The 20,565-nt window shown below is 42.1% G+C and overlaps 1 protein-coding gene across 4 annotated transcripts in view; it reads left to right on the top strand.

Annotated features, from left to right (window-relative positions):
- MAP3K4 (mitogen-activated protein kinase kinase kinase 4) overlaps nucleotides 1–20,565 on the top strand; it is a 78,610-nt gene that overhangs the window by 16,551 nt on the left and 41,494 nt on the right. For all 4 annotated transcript variants that reach the window (XM_079781247.1, XM_079781248.1, XM_079781246.1 and 1 more), the window contains exons 2-3: nucleotides 11,979–12,169; nucleotides 13,799–15,129. In XM_079781247.1, coding sequence (XP_079637373.1) covers nucleotides 11,979–12,169; nucleotides 13,799–15,129 — 1,522 coding nt within the window. The remainder of the gene's footprint in view (nucleotides 1–11,978; nucleotides 12,170–13,798; nucleotides 15,130–20,565) is intronic.

Below are 20,565 nucleotides of genomic sequence, written 5' to 3'. Positions count from 1 at the left end.
TTAACAGAGGCTGTTCAACAACCTCCCAATATTCGAGGCTTGGCGCTGGATCCTGTCTGCTGGTGTGCTTTGTAGTCTTCCTTAGTAACGTGATTCGGAACTGTACTTTAAATCTGTGTGTGCGCGCTTATATACTAAACGTCTAGTTCTTTCTGTGGGTCGGATCTCCAGGAGGGCAGAGTGCTGACACTCTTGTTCAGCACTGTATTCTTCACCTCCTAGTGCAGTGGTCGGCAAACTCATCGGTCAACAGAGCCAAATATCAACAGTACAACGATTGAATTTCTTTTGAGAGCCAAATTATTTATTTATTTATTTATTTATTTTTTTAAAGTAATATGTGTTTTCTTTTAATATATTTTATTGATTTTTTACAGAGAGGAAGGGAGAGGGATAGAGAGCTAGAAACATCGATGAGAGAGAACCATCGACCAGCTGCCTCCTGCACATCCCCTACCGGGGATGTGCCCGCAACCAATGTACATGCCCTTGACCGGAATCGAACCTGGGACCTTTCAATCTGCAGACCGACGCTCTATGCACTGAGCCAAACCGGTTCCGGCAAGAGTTTTCTCTAAGTTAGTAGGGACCTCATTCCACAGGTATAAGTAATACCTTCTTATTCCACAGAGGGTGGTAATCTCTGTGCCTGCACTGGGAGAGGGCAGAGGTACCAGTGCCCTAGGAGTGAGTGATGGGCTGAAGGTGGGAGGGGCCTGAGCCTTGGGGTTAGATCAGGGCTCCAGTTCTGGCCCAGACACTTCCAACAGAGCAGACAAGTTACCTTTGCACCTCGTTTTCCTAGTCTGTAACATAGGCATTGTGATAGTACCTCTGGGGGTTGTTGGGAAAATTAAGTGGGATAACATTTGTAAAGAGCCTAATTGAGTGTCTATATGTAATAATAGGTATTCGATAATGTGTACCTCTCACACTCAGTGAGAATTGGCCTTCTGGGGAAAGAATCCTTTCCTTTATAAAACTGTGCCATAAGGCGCTGTGGAGGATTAAATGAGATTATGTATGATATTTAGCTTAGTGCCTGACAGATGGTCACTACTCAGTACTTAATAATGGTAGCAATTACGCTGTTACAATGAAAATTGCTCATTGCTGTGGAACAAATTATACAGCTGTTTAAAAACAAACAAATCTGGTGTGCATCCCAGTTTTGGAAGTCACTATTTTAAATGGCATTTCCTCACCTGCATTTAAAAAACTTTTAAAACCACAGTCACCCATTGTATTCATAAAGAACTGCTTAATTTTATAATTAATGTTACATTAATTATGTAACATTAATGTAGAGTAACACCAGATTTATTCAACATTGTCATGTGTGCCATTAATTCTTAAGTAAAACTTTTTTTCAGAATAGTTTAGATTTAGAGAGAGCTGCAAAAATAGTACAGAATTTCCCTGTATCTTGTTTCCAGTCTCTCCTGTTGTTAAATATTACTGTGCACATTTGTCGCAGCTAATGAAGCAACATTGATACTTCACTGCTTACTAACCTCTGAACTCTATTCAGATTTTAGTCATTTCTTCTGTGTTCTTTTCCTGTTCCCAGATCCCACCCAGGACACCATATTACATTTAGTCCCCATGTCTCCTTAGCTGCCCTGTGGCTGTTGCTCAGACTTTGTTTTTTATGACTTTAACAGTTTCAAAGAGAACCAGTTAGGTATTTTGTAGACTCTTCCTTAGTTTGGGTTGTCTGCTGTTTGCATCATGGTTTGACTGGATTTATGGATTTTGGAAGGACGATCACAGAGGTAAAGTGTCCTTGTCATTGTATGAGGGGCACTTTTTTTCTCCTACTCTTTGAAACTAACTCACTAAAGGTGCAGCTCACACGTAAGTGGTGGGGAGTTAAACTCCGCCACCTCAAGAGAGGAGTATCACATAAATCACTAGGCTTTTTCTGTACAGGAGATTCGTCTCTTCTCCCATTTATGTATTTATTTAATAACTGTTTATATCAATACTAGAGGCCCAGTGCACTAAATTCGTGCACTGGGTGGGGGAGGGTGTCCCTCAGCTCAGCCTGCACCCTCTCCAATCTGGGACCCCTCGGGGGATGTCCGACTGCCGGTGTAGGCCCGATACCAGGGATCGGGCCTAAACCGGCAGTCGGACATCCCTCTCACAATCCGGGACTGCTGGCTCCTAACTGCCTGCCTGCCTGATTGCCCCTAACCGCTTCTGCCTGCCAGCCTGATCACCCCCTAACCGCTCCCCTGCCGGCCTGGTCGCCCCCAACTGCCCTTCCCTGCCGGCCTGATCTCATCCCCAATTGCCCTCCCCTGCCGGCCTGATCTCACCCCCAGTTGCCCTCCCCTGCCATGCTGATCTCGCCAGCAACTGCCCTCCTCTGCTGGCCAATTTGATTCTGATTGGTCGGTTTCTATGCCAGTGAGCGTCAAAAACTCTGCTTCCTAGGCAGCCATTGGCTCCTCACAGGTCACCCAGATTTGGTTCTGATTGGTCAGTTTCTATGCCTGTCAGCATCAAAAGCCCCACCTCCTAGGAAGCCATTGGCTCCTCACAGTTGACCCAGATTTGGTTCTAATTGGTCGGTTTCTATGCCAGTCAGTGTCAAAAGCTCCGCCTCCTAGGCAGCCATTGGCTCCTCACACTTCACCCAGATTTGGTTCTGATTGGTCAGTTTCTATGCCAGTCAGTGTCTCTGGGCCTATCAGCAGGGCCTGATCAGAAAGGCAGGGCTGATCAGCATCCCCGGTGGGGGCCTAGAGAGAAATGGAGGCACAGCTGCTGGCCAGGCTCAGAGAGAAAGAGAGAGGCAAGTGCTGATCAACACCTGCCACAGAGGCTATGGATCAGACCCTGCTTCTCTCTTCAGGCCTCTCTCCAGGCCTGATTCACAGCTCCCTCTGCAATCAGTGCTGGGTCACCATGCCTGCAGCCACAGCAGTCAGTGCTGGGTCACCACAGGACTGCAGGACTGACTTCCGGTTGGTTGAGCCTCTGGTTGTTGTGGATGTGACGGACCCAGGATTTTTATATATTAGGATGCACTCATGGATTCATAGTTATAATCCAGTACTGTGTCATTTATTTTGTTGCTCAGATAGTTTCGAGCTTTGGCCAGCAGGAACTCTGCCCCTCTGTCCTTCTAACATGCTCCCATTGGTGTGTGTGTGTGTGTGTGTGTGTGTGTGTGTGTGTGTGTGTAGTACTTCCTCATTTGCTGGCACCAGGCTCATATTACATCTTTTTGCCCCAGTCCTGGAGTCAATCAGCCATTTCTCCAGGGAGTCCTGGTTCTTTTATTGGAGCATGGTATTGGAAACCAAGATCTGGTTCCCAGATAAATGAGCTCTTTCTGTGCTAATGTCAGAGCAGGAGTGAGAGGTTTAATGTCCAAATTGCTCTAATTGCTTTTCCCACTTTTCTTTTTATTCTCATAGGCTGTATTTCCTAGATTTGTCTTCCTAAAATGTGGAGTTCATCTTTTGAATGCATATGTGTGTCATAGGGCATATTTATAGTTAACTATTTTATTTATTTACTAGAGGCCCAGTGCATGAATTCGTGCACGGGTGGGGTCCAGCTGGCCTGCCCTGATTGGGGCTGATTGGGGCCGGGCTGGCCGGCTGGCCCCACCCCTATTGGGCTGGTTGGCTGGCCGCAGTGGGTGTCATAGCGACCGGTCGTTCAGGTCGTTCCAGCGTTCCAGTCGCTCGCTTTTTATATATGTAGATTATTTTTTGTTTATCCTCACCCAAGGATATTTTCCCTTGATTTTTAAAAGAGAGTGGAAGAAAGGAAGAGAAGGCAAGAGGGAGGGAGGGAGGAAGAGAGGAACATCAATGTGAGAGAGAGATATTGATTGAATAGCAATCAAAACTGCAACCCAGGTACGTGCCTTTGACCAGGAATTGAACCCATGACCCTTAAGTGTGTGGGCCAGTGCTCCAACCACTGAGTAACACTGGCCAGAGCAACACTTTAAAAAAATATTATTTTTATTTGAGGGGGTGGAGAAGGGAGAAAGAAAGAGAGACAGAGACATCGATTTGTTCCTCTTATTTATGCATTCATTGGTTGATTCTTGTTTGTGCCCTGAGGGAGATCAAACTCTCAACCTTGGAGTATCTGCTCTAACCCATTCAGGTACCTGGCAGTTAATACTCATTTTAAAATCCAAATTAGGAAAAAGATAACATGAGCTAAGGAGAGTAAAACAACTCATGTGTTTGTTACAAAGTAGCTCTTCAGTTCCTTGATTTCTAAGAATGACAGGAAAGTAATTCATGATCTAAAGTGATTTTTCCACAAATAAATTATAACTAGAACTAGAGGCCCAGTGCACAAAATTTGTGCACTCGGGGGGTCCCTCAGCCTGGCCTGCAGCCTCTTGCAGTCTGGCAGTCGGACATCCTTAGTGCTGCTGCAGAGGCAGGAGAGGCTCCCGCCACCGCCGCTGCGCTCGCCAGCCATGAGCCCGGCTCAGGGCTTCTGGCTGAGCAGCGCTCCCCCGTGGGAGCGCACTGACCACCAGGGGGCAGCTCCTGCGTTGAGCGTCTGCCCCTTGGTGGTCAGTGCGCGTCATAGCGACTGGTTGTTCCACTGTTCAGTTGATGTGCATATTAGCCTTTTATTATATAGGATAAGGGAATTAAAAAATATTCTCATTCATAAGAAGAGTAGGTAAAGGGAGATCATAATTCTTTTTTACTACCTCTAAAGTTTTACACATTTTTCTTGTTTCTCTTTAAACTTTAAGGTTTTGTATGCACTTGGCATAATATAAGACTCTTTGTGTTTCCATAATTCAAATTTTCCTACCTTAGACCCATAGTTCTCTTTAGATAAGCCTCAAACAACCTTTTGAATGAATCATCACTTTTATGTTATGTTGCTTATTTTTAAAGTATTTTTTGTTGTTGGCATTTGATTTCAAAATTGCATCCACAATGAGACCAAACGGGTGTTTATTTTCACTTCTTGCATTGAAAGGACAGCCTCTCACCTGTGCTCCCTGCATCACTTCACCTGTACCACCAGGTGCATCTAGGAAGGTTGTTCATTCCGTCTTGATTATCTCCTGGAATCTGTTACACATGCCATCTAGTATTGACTTGCAAAGGTTTGAACATAGTATAGATATCTCACACAGTTTTTTGGAGGTGTAGGACCTAGTAAAAAAAATAAAGCACACCTGAAAAAGTCTTATTTTTTGTCCTCTTGTTTTTAAGTCCTCAACTGTTTGCAGCAAGATTGCAGAGATAACGGAAATAATACGTCTTTCTTCTGTAGCATGACTCAGGTATTTAAATTTCCAGAGCATTTCTCCCTCTCTTTCTTTTTGTTTTAGTTCTTTTTGGGTAGTCTTTTGGTTAACCAAAAGTGAAAAATAAAATGAAGTCTTGAAAGTATTTTGTTACATTTATATATGGTTTTACGTTTATTTTCTGAAAGCCTTTATCTGTAAATATTTTATAAATAGCTTGCAATTCTATTTCTAATGGTGAGCAAAATTTTTCCATCTGGGGTAATTTTTCTTTATTTATTAGTTTTCTATCTTTATGTATTCCTTTTGTTCTTCTTAATTCAGGACTGAAAAAAGTATATTTTGTGAGCAAAATAAATGAGTTCCACCAGAAGGCCTAGGTCAGGCAGGCCTTATTCCATTCATCTACCTACCCCCTTCCAAGACCCAGCCCTGTCTACTTCTGTACACCATCCAGCTGATCACAACTTCTTGAGTGCTTCTGACCAACAGTCTGCCTCTAGAATGCCTGTGATTTTCTGTTCCCACCAATTGAGCTCTATGTTTATCAAGAGTCCCTGGTTTGTCCCTATGTCTATTTAGGTTTCTTATACATTTCAGTTGTAATTGCATAATTGAGTAAACTATAAATGGAAAATGAATTCTAAAGAGACTTGTAGTTTCTACATAAACTAATTTGGAATGCTTTGGAACGTCTAAAGATAGATCACAAAAAGAAAATTGCTATCAAGTTAGGGATAGGAGAGAACTGTTAAAGTTTAGGAAGAAAAACCATAAAAATTCTAAAAAATTGCGTCACAAAAGTCTTTACATTCTTGTTCTATTTTAAAGAAATAGAGAGTGGACATTGCAGATGCTACTCTTCGGTTGACTCACAGTTGACTTGTGACTTGTTTCAGGGACTCATTTAAGGCAAGGCTGTGGCCCTCATCAAAGTAGTGATGGATTTAAACCCACTCGTGGGCTTAAGGTGAAAATAAAATGTTTACGTTTGTATGTGTGTTGGTTATCCTATATAATAAAAGCCTAATATGCAAATTGTCCCCATCGACCGAGAGTTCGACCAGGGGGCGGGGCTGGTGGCGGCGGCAGCAGTGGCAGGCAGCCGGGGGGAAGGGAGGTGTCCTTGGCCGGTAGCCGCTAGGGACCCTACCCATGCAGGAATTTCGTGCACTGGGCCTCTAGTCTATTATAAATTAACAAACCATACCCAAGCTTAGTGGCTTAAAATAAAAACCATGTATTATCTGTTATGATATTGAGTGGTTCTTCTGCTTCTCATGGTTTTGGCTTGGGCTCTGGGACAGCTGGGAGGTCCAAAATAGTCTCACTCGCAAGCTAGCGAGTAGGTGGTGGCTGTCAGCTGGGAGCTCACTGGGGCTTGGGTTAGCTGGGCTGTCCTTCATGCGGCCTCTCCACCGGGCGGGTTGGCTTTGAAGACCATGGCAGCCTCAGGGTGGTTGGACTTCTGACATGGTGGCCAGTTTCCTCTGCCTACGAAGGTGGCCTTCACAAGGCTCAGGCCCAGAACTGACCCAGAGTCAGTTCTGCTACGTTCCATTGGTTAAAGCCGTCACAGGGTCAACCTGGATTCAAGAGCAGGTGATTAAACAAAAGGTGTGAATACTAGAAAGCCTATTTTTTAAATGAACTCACTATAAATTCTTGTGACATTTGATAAGGAAGCTTCTAATAAATGAAAGTGTTTACAAGCAAACTTGTAATAGTTTGATTAAAACTTGAATTCTTACTAATAAGCATGGGAATATAGGGGTTTCAACCCATGTTAATCTGATTCCAAAATCTTCATTCTTTATTCCATACCCCATTGCTATTGTTTTGGTCAGTTGGCACCTAGGGTTGCAGTATCACTTAACATTGTCAGGAAAAAAAAACAATCTTTTATTCTTATAGCCTTTAAATATTAAGGCTTACATTCTTTAAATAATTAAGTGCAATTGTATTTTAATAGAACTTAGGCAATGATTAAGCCTAAGTAAGATAAATTATTTACCTCTCAAGTTAATTTACTCAGCAGGTAGTTATTGGGCACATAATCTGCACCAGGCACTGTTTTAGTCACAGGAGAAACAGTGACATGGAACTTCCCGTCTATTTGGGATCCTTTCTTGTTCCTTTTCATAGGAAATCCTTTAAAAGAATATCTACCTTTGTTTTTAAAAAAGATGAATTTTAGCCCTGGCTGGTGTGGCTCAGTTGGTTGAGTGTTGTCCCATGCACCGAAAGGTCTTTGGTTCCATACCCAGGTTATGGATTTGATCCCTGGTTGGGGTGTGTACGGGATGCAGCTGATTAATGCTTCTCAAATCGATGTTTCTCTCTCTCTCTCTCTCTCTCTCTCTCTCTCTCTCTCTCTCTCTTCTCTCTCTCTCTCTCCCCCCCCCAACCCCCTTCCTCTCTCTAAAAAAATTTCAATAAAAACACATTTTTTAAAAAAAGATGAACTTTAGTAAAAAAACAAGAACACTAAGTCTGAGTGTCTGTCTATCCTGAAAAATAACAAGACTCACTAGGTAGGTTTGTAAAGACCCTACACTTTGAATCAATGCGCAAGATTAACAGAGAATGTTGGAGAAGCTTAAGGTTTGACAGCAGCTCACTTGGAGGTTAACTGATAACTGTTCAACATAAGGCTGATGTGAAGATCAGCTAGCTTATTAATTAATTGGCACCTATACACTACGAACCAACCGTGCAACCTCAATGTTAGCTGAGCCCCCCTTGATTTATATTGCAGGCCAGGCAAACTATCCAAGTTCTTAAAAAGGAAACCTTGAAACTCCACCCCTTCTACCTCCCTTCCTCTCCTTTTGTCTCCCCCCAGAGCAGAAGTCTCCCTTTAAGGATTGCTTACTAGAGCCTAGGTTAATGGGGAGGTGGCAGTGCAGAGAGAATCCTACCCAGGTGAGTACTGTACTGCACTGTACTTCATAAGTGGATAAAATATTTTATTTGTAAGGACTTTGCTAAAGAGCTTTTAATGAAGTTAATTTTAAGGGCTTTTGCAAAACCACAGATATTTTCAAACCCAGCTAATTCAACTTCATTTTATAGACGATCTATTTCAGTCGCCATGCGGTTTACCTGCTGTGTCAGAGCAGAACTATTTAACCCCACGTAACTTGAATTTTTGTCTTGTCACCACACTTTTTTTTTAAAATTTGAAAACTACACCAAACCCCCTTGGGTTAAGTTCAAGACATACTTTTCTTAGATTTATGTCAAGTGAATAATTCTTTAGCAAAGTTTTATGTTAGAAGAGTGAAATATTGTTTTATGTGACCGTCAGAAGTTTGGTACCAGAAAGACAGTTCACATTGGGATGTTTTTAAACAGAAGTAAGGCAAATGTTACATCTAACTGATGTGTAGACCATGTACCACTTTCCTCATTCAAAATAATTGGTATCCATGGAAACATTCTGAACCAGTCAACTGACCACATTAGCTCATCTCACATGAGTTAATACAAAATGAGGTTTTGGATGCTTTTGGTTAGTTAATTGAAATGATGCAAGTTCTTTTGAACTTACCAGTAGTATTTATTTTCCTAGATTTTGTGTGTAAATGGTTTTGTTTTTTTAAAAGAAGAAAGAATAAACTTTTGCTTGATTTTTCCCTCCCACTTCTCATTATGTATTATTTCTTAGCTAAGACTCCCAGACTATGTTGTGTTTCTCTGGCTGTTTTTAGGATTTTTTTTCTTTTCTCCACTGGTTTTCAGCTATTTGATTATGGTGTGCATAATAAAAAACTAGTAGTTTTTTATAGTTCTGCTTGGAGTTTGTTGAGCTTCTTGGATCTGTGAGCTTAATGGTTTCATTACTGATGCTCTGTTCTTTTCCATCTTAATCTTTTTATCTGATTTGTTTTAGATAGTTTCTGTTGCTATGTCTTCAAGTTTACTGGTCTTTTTTCCTGCTGTGTCTAATCAGTTTTAATCCCATACAGCGTGTTTTTTTATTTTTTTATTTCAGGTATATTTTTCATGTCTATAGTTTCCACTTGAGTCATTCCTGGTATATTTCTTTGGGTTTTTCTCCTGGTTTGGGCCATTATCTTCCTGTTTCTTTGGTAATTTTTGATAGGATGTCAGACTTTGTGAATTTAATTTATAGGGTGCTAGCCTTTTCTTTTTTAAAATTCCTTTAAGTAATGTTGGTCTTTGTTCTGACATGTAATTAAGTTACTAAGTTACTTCAATGGAATGTAAACTAATATTTCCAACAAGGGTGAATACCATCTTGACTGAGTTAAGTAAATCCTAAGAAAGTCTTAAATATGTAGCCTCACCTTTGTGTAATGCTGTCCTAAAGTACCACATGGCAGTTTTTCCTACCTTCTTTTCTGTGATGCATAATAAATAAGGAAGGATGAAATGTATTATACTTTATCTATTTTAATGTATTTTTATTACTGCATTCATCGTCACTTCCATGCAATTCTTTTTTTGTAACTTTGCACCAAATTTATTTTGTTCCTATTAAATATCATTTCTTTGAAAATAAAAGGAAAGACCTAAAATTTTATTAAATTAAAAATATATATTTATTGTATTTATTGGGATGACACTGGTTAATAAAATTATATAGATTTCAGGTGTACAATTCTATAATACATCCCCTCTATCTTATTATGTGTTCACTATCTCAAGTCTCCTTCCATCACCATTTATCCCCCCTTTATCCTCTTTCACCTCCCCCCACCCCCCTTTTCTTCTAGTCATCACCAGCCTGGTCTCTGTGTCTATGAGTTTGTTATTTTTGCTTAATCCCTTCACCTTTTTTACCCAGCCCCCATCCCCCTTCCTCTCTGACAGCTGTCAGCCTGTTCTCTGTATCTGTGAGTCTGTTTCTTTTTCTTTTTTTTACCTTTTTCCCCCTCACGAGAGGATATGTTTATTGATTTTAGAGAGAGAGGAACGGGGCTGGGGGGTGAGAGAGGGAGAGGGAGAGGAAAATCAATGTGAGTTGCCTCTTGCACATGCTGTAGCTGGGGATCGAATGCAACCTTTTGGTGTATGGGATGACCCTTCAACCAATTGGACTCCCAGCCAGGGCTGCAAACTTCTCTCTTCATGTGAAGCAGATGCTTAAAGAACTTGGTTCTCTCAGTGGGTGGTGAGTGAGTGCAGTGATTTCTAAGGCCTGTAATATGAGTAGTATCAATCATTTAGTGAAGCCTCATCTATTATTACTCCTATAATTCAGTGTGCATTATTGGTTTTAATCTTTCTGGTCTGGAGTCTAAGTATTTATTCTTATGTTGTAAATGTGCAATATGGAGATTTTAAATAATTTGACCAAAGCCCACACAGCTAGTAAGCCAGACAGGCAGGGTTTGACCTAAGTCCCTCACACCACAAAGTCTTTGCTATTAATCATTCCAAAACCTGTGCTGGGAACCAATGGGGAGGAAGTTAGCGACCTTGGTATTTAGTATAGCATGTCCTTTCATCAGCTGAGTCCGCTATTGTGGTGAGTGTAGAAGCCATGGATATAGAGAATTTCAAGGTAATCTGTATTATATTGTCTTTTGTGTGACTTAAATAATAAGTTAGCCTGGGGGAGTAGATGCATTTAACTTATTTCTAACTTTTCTCATGGTTTAGTTTGTTTTAGTTAGCTTTCAGGGTATTTCACTTGTATGTCTTATTGTGGGTACACATATGTGTGGTATTAATACTAAAGTGTTTAGAGCAATCTTACCTGATTAAAAATCAAGTTTTGACCCATGAAAGGGATTCTTAACAGATTTCAGTATGGTAAATTTGTATAATTCTGCAGCATTTTTATTGTTGAAAGATAATTTATTTTCTGAAGTTTTGTCAGTCCAGTTCAATAATAATGGTATCATACACTTAAGCGTGGTTTTTATTTTTTTCTCATGATTTTGATATAGATTTGATTTTATATCAGGATATAAACTGCCAGGAAAAAAAAAACACTGGATATCTTGGATAGTTGAGAGTTATGGTTACAAAATATAAAACATTTTATCAAGAAGATTCAGAGTGGTGTAGACTGATGATACTATATTTGAAAGGAACTTGATGACTGATTCCTTGTAGTTTGCTGTTTGGGAATTGTATTTGTTCTCAGTTAATGTCATTCGGTTTTATTTTGTTAGCTTTGCAAAAATAGAACTTTAGTATTATTTGAGAAATTGACTGGGACATAGGATTGGCAGGAAGTGTTTGCAGAGAACAAGTTAAAGGGGACTTGCATTGGAAGGTGAAGACAAACTAATGCCTTTTTCCTCTTCCACAGCATCCTCCTCCCCCACGCCGCGCCTGCCCCGTGCGCAGGGTGCACATCGGGGAACACAGGACGTTGGCTGCGGGTGTGATCAGTGCTGTGTTTGCCTAGGCGTCCCACAAGAGGCTGCCTCGGGGCCTGTGCTCTTTGTTCTGTGCTGTTCTTCCTGAATCTGTCCGTTTTAGTTTTAAACTTATTTATGTTACAAAGAGTTCTACAAACAACAGAAACGGCCCATGGTTTCCGCCATGTGGTCAGGGCAGCGCAGTCAGTCCTTGCTTCCTTGGAGTTCTCTGAGCTTCCACAGCGGGTGAGACAGTGCTGAGGAGACTCCTCCGGCGGTGGCGGTGGCGGCGGCAGCGAAGAGCTCTTAAAAGCAAGTCTGAGTCGTTTACAGTCACTCACTGCGCCCTGAATGTTGGCTCTGCTGATTGTCTCTCACAGGCCAGAGTGCGCGCTGGGAGATTCAGCTAGCAAGAATTCGGAATCTGACGGGGAGGAGCTTTCAGATGAAACAAATACCGAGAACCTGTATGGCGCCTCTCCCCCCAGTACACCTCGGCAGATGAAACGCCTGTCAACCAAACACCAGAGGAATAATGTAGGGAGGCCTGTCAGTCGCTCCAATTTGAAAGGTAAGTCTTGTACTTGAAGATCCACATGAGAGGGCGTGGCCCTTCTGGAACATACATAGCCTTTTTTATTTATTTTCTTTATTGATTAAGATATTACTTATGTGTAAATAACCTGCTTTAGTTAGTCCTCACCTGCGGATATGTTTTTATTGATTTTAGAGAGAGGGGGAGAGAGAGAAAGGGAGAGAAACATTGATGTGACAGAGAAACATCGATCGGTTGTCTCCCATATGCGCCCTGACCATTAGCTGCCTTGTTAGTAAGGGAGAAACTAAGTCTCCTGAGACGAAAGGTTTTTCCTGAGTAATTGCTAAAGTCATTTGTATTTTTTTGAGTACAAGGAATACAAAGGTTGAGGAAGAGGCCAAGCGTGGATGGATCCACATACTCGTGCAGGGTGGCTTCGCGCGAATGGGATAGATGGCCTTCCTTGTCCTCTGACCCTCACAGGCTGAAGGACCTGGATTCTGTCTTGCAGGCATGACAGGCGTAGTGGGCCACTGGGAGGGACAGAGCCAGGCTTTCTTCCCCAGGATTCCTGGCCGCGCCCGGCTGGTACACCACACCTCATACCATGGACAGGTCCTGTGCCTGCCTTTCTCCTGGAAGCCGAGTGTTCTGTTTTCATTTCTTCCTTCCTCCTGGCCCTTCTTTCCTGAGGCACATGATCAAATCATGTCGGCCTGCTGCTTCCTTGAGCCCTACTTCTCACCCGGAGCCTCAGGTCACTGCAGCCGAGGACGTTAGAATTCCCTGTTAATTTCAGCGAACCACTGGTCCTGAAACGGATTGTGTAGCCTCCTGGAACTCACCCACCTGTTACTGCACAAGACGGATTTCATTTTCTATCTCATCCGAGAAGTTTCCCCGTCGCATGTTCTCCCTGCTGGGACCAGACCCATTCCCATTGCTCTTCCTTCAGTGTTCTTCCTCTCTCCTCGGCCAGACGCCCCTCTCGCAGTCTGCCACAGCCTCCTCACAGGGGAGAACTTCCCTGTCACAGCCCCTCCTCGAGAAAGAAGGAGGGCGAGAGAAATGGGCTTGATTGTATTGATTTGCTTGAGTAAATCATATCCAAGGTAGAATTCCTAAGTGTAACTTGTCTTTCTTTCCCTTAGGAAAGATGATGTTTTACTTTCTTTAAAACGTTATTTGCCATAGGATGTTAAACTGTCCTTATTTCCTTTGGAAATGAATAGCTTTCTATTGCAGTTTCTCATCTTTAAAATTAATCTTTATCCATTTTCTCAAAAGAAAATTTTCAAATGCCTAGAGAAATTCCTTATCTCAAATAGTATCATTGAAGCAGCATCTAATGAATCAGAATTAATACATATTTGCTTTGCGCTGGTAAAGTGAGAAGATGGCAATAGCACATCTACTTTTTCTTCACGCGTTGGTTCATGCTATTTTAGAACAGGAGTTGCGAACACAATTTCCCCATTTCATAGATTGAGAAACTGAGAGAAATGTGATATATATTTTGATTCTTTTAATTTTCAGCGTATGGTATGATTTTTTTTCTCTAATAGCCTGAAAATATAAGTGCATGTGAAGATCAGTTTTACTGAAAGTATTGAGAGTAGCTTCATATTTAGAATAATACAATGTTGTTTATTTTTTTAATAGAAAAAACAAATGCATTGAACCAGCCTCCACATAAAGACACTGGAAAAATCGGGGAAAAAAAGATCCGAGCGGCAATTAGGACGACAGAGCGCGATCATAAGAAAAATGTGCAGTGCTCCTTCATGTTGGACTCAGTGAGTGGGTCTTTGCCCAAAAAACCGATTCCAGATGTGGATCTCAATAAGCCTTACCTCAGTCTCGGCTGTAGCAACGCCAAGCTTCCGGTGTCTGTGCCTATGCCTATCGCGAGAACTGCACGCCAGACTTCCAGGACCGACTGTCCAGCAGATCGCTTGAAGTTTTTTGAAACTTTACGACTTCTGCTAAAGCTTACCTCAGTCTCAAAGAAGAAGGACAGGGAGCAAAGAGGACAGGAAAATACATCTGCTTTCTCATTCAACCGATCGAATGAGCTCATCTGGTTAGAGCTACAAGCCTGGCATGCGGGACGGACCATTAACGACCAGGACCTCTTTTTATATACAGCCCGTCAAGCCATACCAGATATTATCAACGAAATCCTTACTTTCAAAGTCAATTATGGGAGCGTTGCCTTTGTTAGAAATGGAGCTAGTTTCAATGGTACCCCGGGAGAAGGACAGTGCACAGCCCCTCATGGCACGAGGATTGTGGGTTATCCCACATATCATGAGCATCTCCAACGCCAGAGGGTGTCATTTGAGCAGGTAAAGCGGATAATGGAGCTGCTAGAGTACATAGAAGCACTTTATCCATCGTTGCAGGCTCTTCAGAAGGACTATGAAAAATATGCTGCAAAGGACTTCCAGGACAGGGTGCAGGCACTCTGCTTGTGGTTAAACATCACGAAAGACTTAAATCAGAAATTAAGGATTATGGGCACTGTTTTGGGCATCCAGAACTTATCAGACATTGGCTGGCCAGTGTTTGAAATCTCTTCCCCGAGATCGTCCAAAGGCAATGAGCCAGAAGATGAGGGAGATGACACAGAAGGAGAATTGAAGGAGCTGGAAAGTAGCTCGGATGAGAGTGAAGAACAGATCTCTAATCCAAGGGCGCCAACAACCAGGCAGCCCATCGACAGCACCTTCAGCTTCCAATCGCAGGATTGCACCGCCAAGAGGCTGGAGAGGCTGGAATCGGAGGAGGACTCTGTTGGCTGGGGAACGCCAGACTGCAGCACCGAGGCCGGCTGCAGCCGGCATTGTCTGACTTCTATTTATAGACCGTTTGTGGACAAGGCACTGAAGCAGATGGGGTTAAGAAAGTTAATCTTAAGGCTTCACAAGCTGATGGATGGCTCCTTGCAAAGGGCACGGGTCGCACTGGTCAAGAGTGACGGTCCAGTGGAGGTAGGTTTCCAGCAGGCATTAGTGGTCTTCTCTTCAGGGCCATTGCTAGTTGTAAATTACAGTGTTTGTTGGGTTGACTATTACGTACTTTCCTAGTCGTGATATTTTTAAGGCATAAGTGGTAGTTATCATAAATTACAGATTTAAGCATTTCTATAAAGTACTATGATAAATGGGGAAATGGATCTATGAAAACCGTACAAAATTTAGTGAATTCAGTATACGGTGGTGTGTGGAGGGAAAAATGCAACCATGTAAATATAGGCTGGAGAAGGACAGGCTAGGTACAAATAGAGAGGGAGGAAAGCACAGTCATGGGTGACCACAAGCCGAATATGAGTCAGTAAAAAGTCAACATGGTACTAAAATATTTTTAAATGAATATGGCATCCAAGGTCATGGATATAGTTTTTTCTCTATTCTTTGCAATAGCTTTCTCCTTTTTTGAGTAGCATGTCCAGTTTTGGTCACTGGATGTTAAAGAGATGTGAATTGTAGAGAACTGTGAGAATGATCAAAGGAGAAAGAGTACACTGCTTGGTGAGGTTTCGCATAGGTGATGCAGGTCTAAGGGAAGTCTTAGTTATTGTCAAATACGTGCTTCAGTTGGTGAAGTTTTTGTGAGAGGTAAGTATGCCTATTAGAGGCAGTGGTTGAAATTGGGTTTGTGCACGTTTAGTTTTGACAGCTTGGTATCTCAGATTCTTTACTGCTGAGGGTGGTAAACAAAAGGGCCACACTGTTGGGTGGTTCTTGATTGTAAAAGAGCGCAAGCGATTTTTCTGTGGTGAGTGTGCGTGTTCATTTGGCTGAAAGCAAAAGGGCCCAGACCTATGAGATTCCTTCTATCTGTGTGAGGTTGTGGTTCCAAATTTTAGTAGCTATATGCATATGAATAACCTTTTAAAAAAACTTCAGTTTATTACATAACCCGAAAAAATAATTTATTTTTAAACTGATGTTCACGTCATGACCCCTAGGAAGAGTGGTGAAGCATTCACATAATATAGCAGGATGTTTGCAAAATGAGTCGATACTTTGTAGCTCTCTGAGGTTAGTTTACTTTGAGTATCATTTTGATTAGAAATCTTAAAAATGAATCTATATTGTGATTTGCTTTGAATAGTATTTTAACTCTAAATGATGTTTTATGTACATCTTTTTTTAGAGCAAGTGAGGGTTGTTTTTCTCCCTGTGAATAACTATTTTATAATAAGATTTTATTATAGTGCAGGTTTCTTCTTGTTTTGTTTTTTTTTTTTAATCCTCACCCGGGGATATTTTTCCATTGATTTTTAGAGAAAGTGGAAGAGGGGGAAAGACAGGAGAAATACCGATGTGAGAGAAACATCGATTGGTTGCCTCCTGCACGCGCCCCGACCAGGGCTTGGGCTGGGAAGAAGCCTGCAACCCAGATATGTGCTCTTTACCGGAATCGAACCCGGGACCCTTCAGTCCGCAGGCCGATGCTCTATCCACTGAGCCAAACCAGCTAGGGCAGGCGTCCTCAAACTACAGCCCGCGGGCCACATGCGGGTGTTTTTGCCGTTTCGTTTTTTTACTTCAAAATAAGATATGTGCAGTGTGCATAGGAATTTGTTCATAGTTTTTTTTAAACTATAGTCTGGCCCTCCAACGGTCTGAGGGACAGTGAACTGGCCCCCTGTTTAAAAAGTTTGAGGACCCCTGGGCTAGGGCATATTATAGTGCAGGTTTTAAAGTCAGTAGAGCAAAACTAGACCTGTAATAAGGATTTGTCACATGTTCCAGATGGGGAAGAACTTTCTTTGGTCTAGGTTTTTGGCTGGAATCGTTCAATTCCAATGAGGACACATGTGGGCAAGACAGGGTTGATGATTAATTTTTATTGTGAAGCACTAGGGTTGAAGTAATATGAATGAAAAGACTCTGACAGTATTACCGCATCTCTCATTCAGTGCTTGTAGGAGAGGGGCAGGTGGTGTGATGGTGAGGGCTCGGGGAGGTGTGTCCAGGCTTCATAAACTGCTTTACGTGCTGTCACCCACATTGTCTCTCTCCCCCAGACCCTCTGTAGCAATGAACCATTGCTACTAACAGGAGTGCTTTGCATCCTTAGTTATGTTGGAACAAGATATCATTGCATTTTATGTTAGAATTTATGTTGAAAACAGACAGTAGTAGGTAGCCGTCGTTTTGGATTTCCATCGAAGTTGTGTTTCTTTGGTTTGACCAAGTGAGATTTAAATGAATAGCTTATCCTTGTTGTAGAAGAAAAGAAACATACAAATTCAAAGCTTAATGAGTGATTAAAGATTTGTTAATTAAAATTATCTGTACAGTTTGCTTTACAGAAGCACCTGTTGTTTTAAATTTTGGTTTATAAAACACTGTTTGTCAGATAATGAAAGAGTAACCGCGAGCTAAAGTAGAAACTTTGCTGTATTGGAGATTAATCCAGATTAATAAAAGACAAGGCTCTGAAATAATTAACTTAGTAGGAAAGTAAGACTTTATTTTTATTCCCATTTCAGAGACATAATTCTGTAAGGGGAGGTATAGTACATGAATACATGTACACTCCCATCTGGGATTGTTTTGCTTTATCTTTTTACTAAGTATGTTGGGGAAAGATGCACAGTTTTGAAGTCAAATAACTGGATTCTATTCCTTGATGTGGCTCTTTCTCGCCACATAACTTTGTAAATGACTTAATCTTTCTGACCCTAGGTCTTCACGTCTGTAAAATGGGTATAATACCTTCCTACCTACCTCACAGGGTTGTTGTGAGGCTTAAAAAAACATTTACATAAATAGTAAAATGCTATAGAAGTAAAATATAAACTATTATTTCTTAAGTTTTGTTACAATTTTTCCTCCCTTGAAGCTAACTCTTAAGTTAGTATGGGCTAGACTATTTTATATTTTTTTAAAATATGTATTTAACCTTTAATTACCAAATAATTGTGTGTTTTAAGGGTGTAAATTAGTTTCAGAATTGCTCACTAGTACCCTGTGAGGAATAAAGTTATCAACTAGAGTACAGTGTATAATTCCATTCTTTTGTCTTTAGCCTACAGAACACAGTGTTCCAAAGTTAGTTAGGTTAGCACCTTTTTCCTTTACCCTGTTCCGTAAGGTTATATCATACATTTATAGTGTAGTTAGATTCATTTATCTCATTTTCACTCTGTCCTGGGATTTCCCAGTTGATTTTAAATTTTCCAACTGTATGAAGTTCACTCTTTGTGTTGTGCAGACTGTGGGTTTTATACATTTAAAACGTTAAAAACCCTATGAGCCATAGATTGTGATATGCTTAAACTGTGCTAATTCCTTTTTTATTTACTTATGAAATGTACATATTTTCAGAAGAAGAGAAAGATAGAATGAAAACATATTTTAATGTAATATACAAAAAAATTAGCTGTCTGACTTTGTAGATTTCCATGCATATTACCTCAAATTCTAGGAGGAATTTTGGTAACTCCATTAATTACTTTCTTTTGAATGAGAACTGAGTATATAATTACTAGAGGCCTGGTGCACGAATTCATGCACATGTTGGGGACCCTAGGTCTGGCTGGTGATCAGGTCTGCGGGTGGGGGGGGAGGGGGAGAAATGTCAGTGGGAGGTTGGCTGCCAGCCCGATTGGGGCAGGCTGGCTCGGGGGAGGGGCCGCAGGAGGTTGGCTGGCTGTGGGAGGTTGGCTGTGGGAGCACACTGACCACCACACTGACATACTACTGGTGGTCAGTGCGCGTGTCATAGCGACTGGTTGTCCGGTCGTAACGGTCGCTTAGGCTTTTATATATATAGAATTGTAAGTTTAGTGGCCAATGAAATGTCATTTGTCTTAGGATCTAATAATAGTTATGCTAATTTTTTGTGAAGAGGTTGCCTTTTATATTCAGAGTGGACAAAGGCTATAGAAACAAGGCTATGCATCTATAATAAACTACCATTTTAGTGAGCCTTACCATGTGCTAGACACACTAGCTGAATGAAGTGGCATTTTTATTTCTATACTTTACATATACGAAGAGTAAATGACTTGGCCCAAATCACAGAAGCTATAGATTGCTAGAGAGATTCAAACCTAGGACTTGGGGATACCAGACTTGAAGCTCTGCTCATGGTTTCCAGACCTGACTGCCCATGCTTATCTCTTGGAGAGCTCTGACAGAGACACACACCGGTCCTTCTTGGTTGTAGGCAATTCTGAGTCTCCCAGACAGGGCAGGAGCACTGGCATTTTTTTAATTAAATATATTTTTATTGATTTCAGAGAGAAAGAGAGAAACATCAGTGATGAGAGAGAATCATTGATAGGCTGCTTCCTGCAAACCCCACACTGGGGATTGAGCTTGCAACCTGGGCATGTGCCCTGACTGGGAATAGAACCCTGACCTCCTGGTTCATAGGTCGATGCTCAACCACTGAGCTACACTGGCTGGGCAAAGGAGCACTGGCCTTTTTAATCTGCCTACGCAGCCAGACCAACCAGTGCAGCTGCGAGTCAGCCCACTGGGAGCGGTAAGGAGGCGACAGTACTCACCACCGCCGCTCTCACCATCAGTGTTCATTCATACAGTTTTTATAGGTCACTTTTATTTGCTCCAAGCTTCACCTGTCTGATTTCATTAGTGAAGTTACATGAACTTTTTAATTGAGGTGGCAAGCTAACAAGCACCTGCTTGCTCATTGCCTATGGGTTTTGTTTTTCTTAAAAGAAGCATACTCATGTGTGGGCAAGTAGGAAGTAGTGCTCCAGTTTGTAGCAGAGAACTGGGTCCATGACAACAGCAGCAGCGCAAGACCAGTGGTGAGTGGTCATTGAATACGTCCCATGTGGAGGGTCCAGGTTGCCTGCAGTGAGTGCTGGAGCAGGATGTGATCCCAGAACTGGCTGCAAGGCCATGTGCTTAGCCAGTACATATCCTGTCTCCTGCAGCAGGGGCCACTGCACCAACTGCAACGTCTACAGGTGTGAATGTCCCACGTCCCACGTGGTTCAGGGTTCGGGCTCTGGAAGAGAGGCCGCGTGCAAATGAAAGAGACGAGACAAGAAATAATAATTTGGAAATATTGGGGGGCCAGGCGGGAGCCCAACTTAAGAGGAAGGACTCTGCTTGGGCTCAGGTCTTGCCATCCTTTTATTCAATTTGGGGTACACCTATAGCCCTTAGGCAGGCAATTTCCAGTAACAGGCAGACTATCTTATCAGTAAGGATTTACATGACTGGCTGGTAGGGAAGTTGCTTCAGCTGCCATTGTCTGGACTAAACAGTGGGTGTACAGCCCTGACCTTTGCCAGAGCTCAAGGGTCACCAGCCTTCCGGGCTCCTTGTCCACACCTCTCTGCTAGTGAAGGCAATGGGCGGCTTCCCGCATACAGGCCTGGCCTGGAATGTGGCGCGTGCAGGAGAATGAGGGCAGGTGCCTGTGAAGAGCGA

The sequence above is a fragment of the Cnephaeus nilssonii genome, assembly GCF_951640355.1.
Source record: "Cnephaeus nilssonii genome assembly, chromosome: 9".
Lineage (NCBI taxonomy): Eukaryota > Metazoa > Chordata > Mammalia > Chiroptera > Vespertilionidae > Cnephaeus > Cnephaeus nilssonii.
Note: the sequence above shows the minus strand (reverse complement) of the source record. Positions and strands in the feature narration are given on the sequence as shown.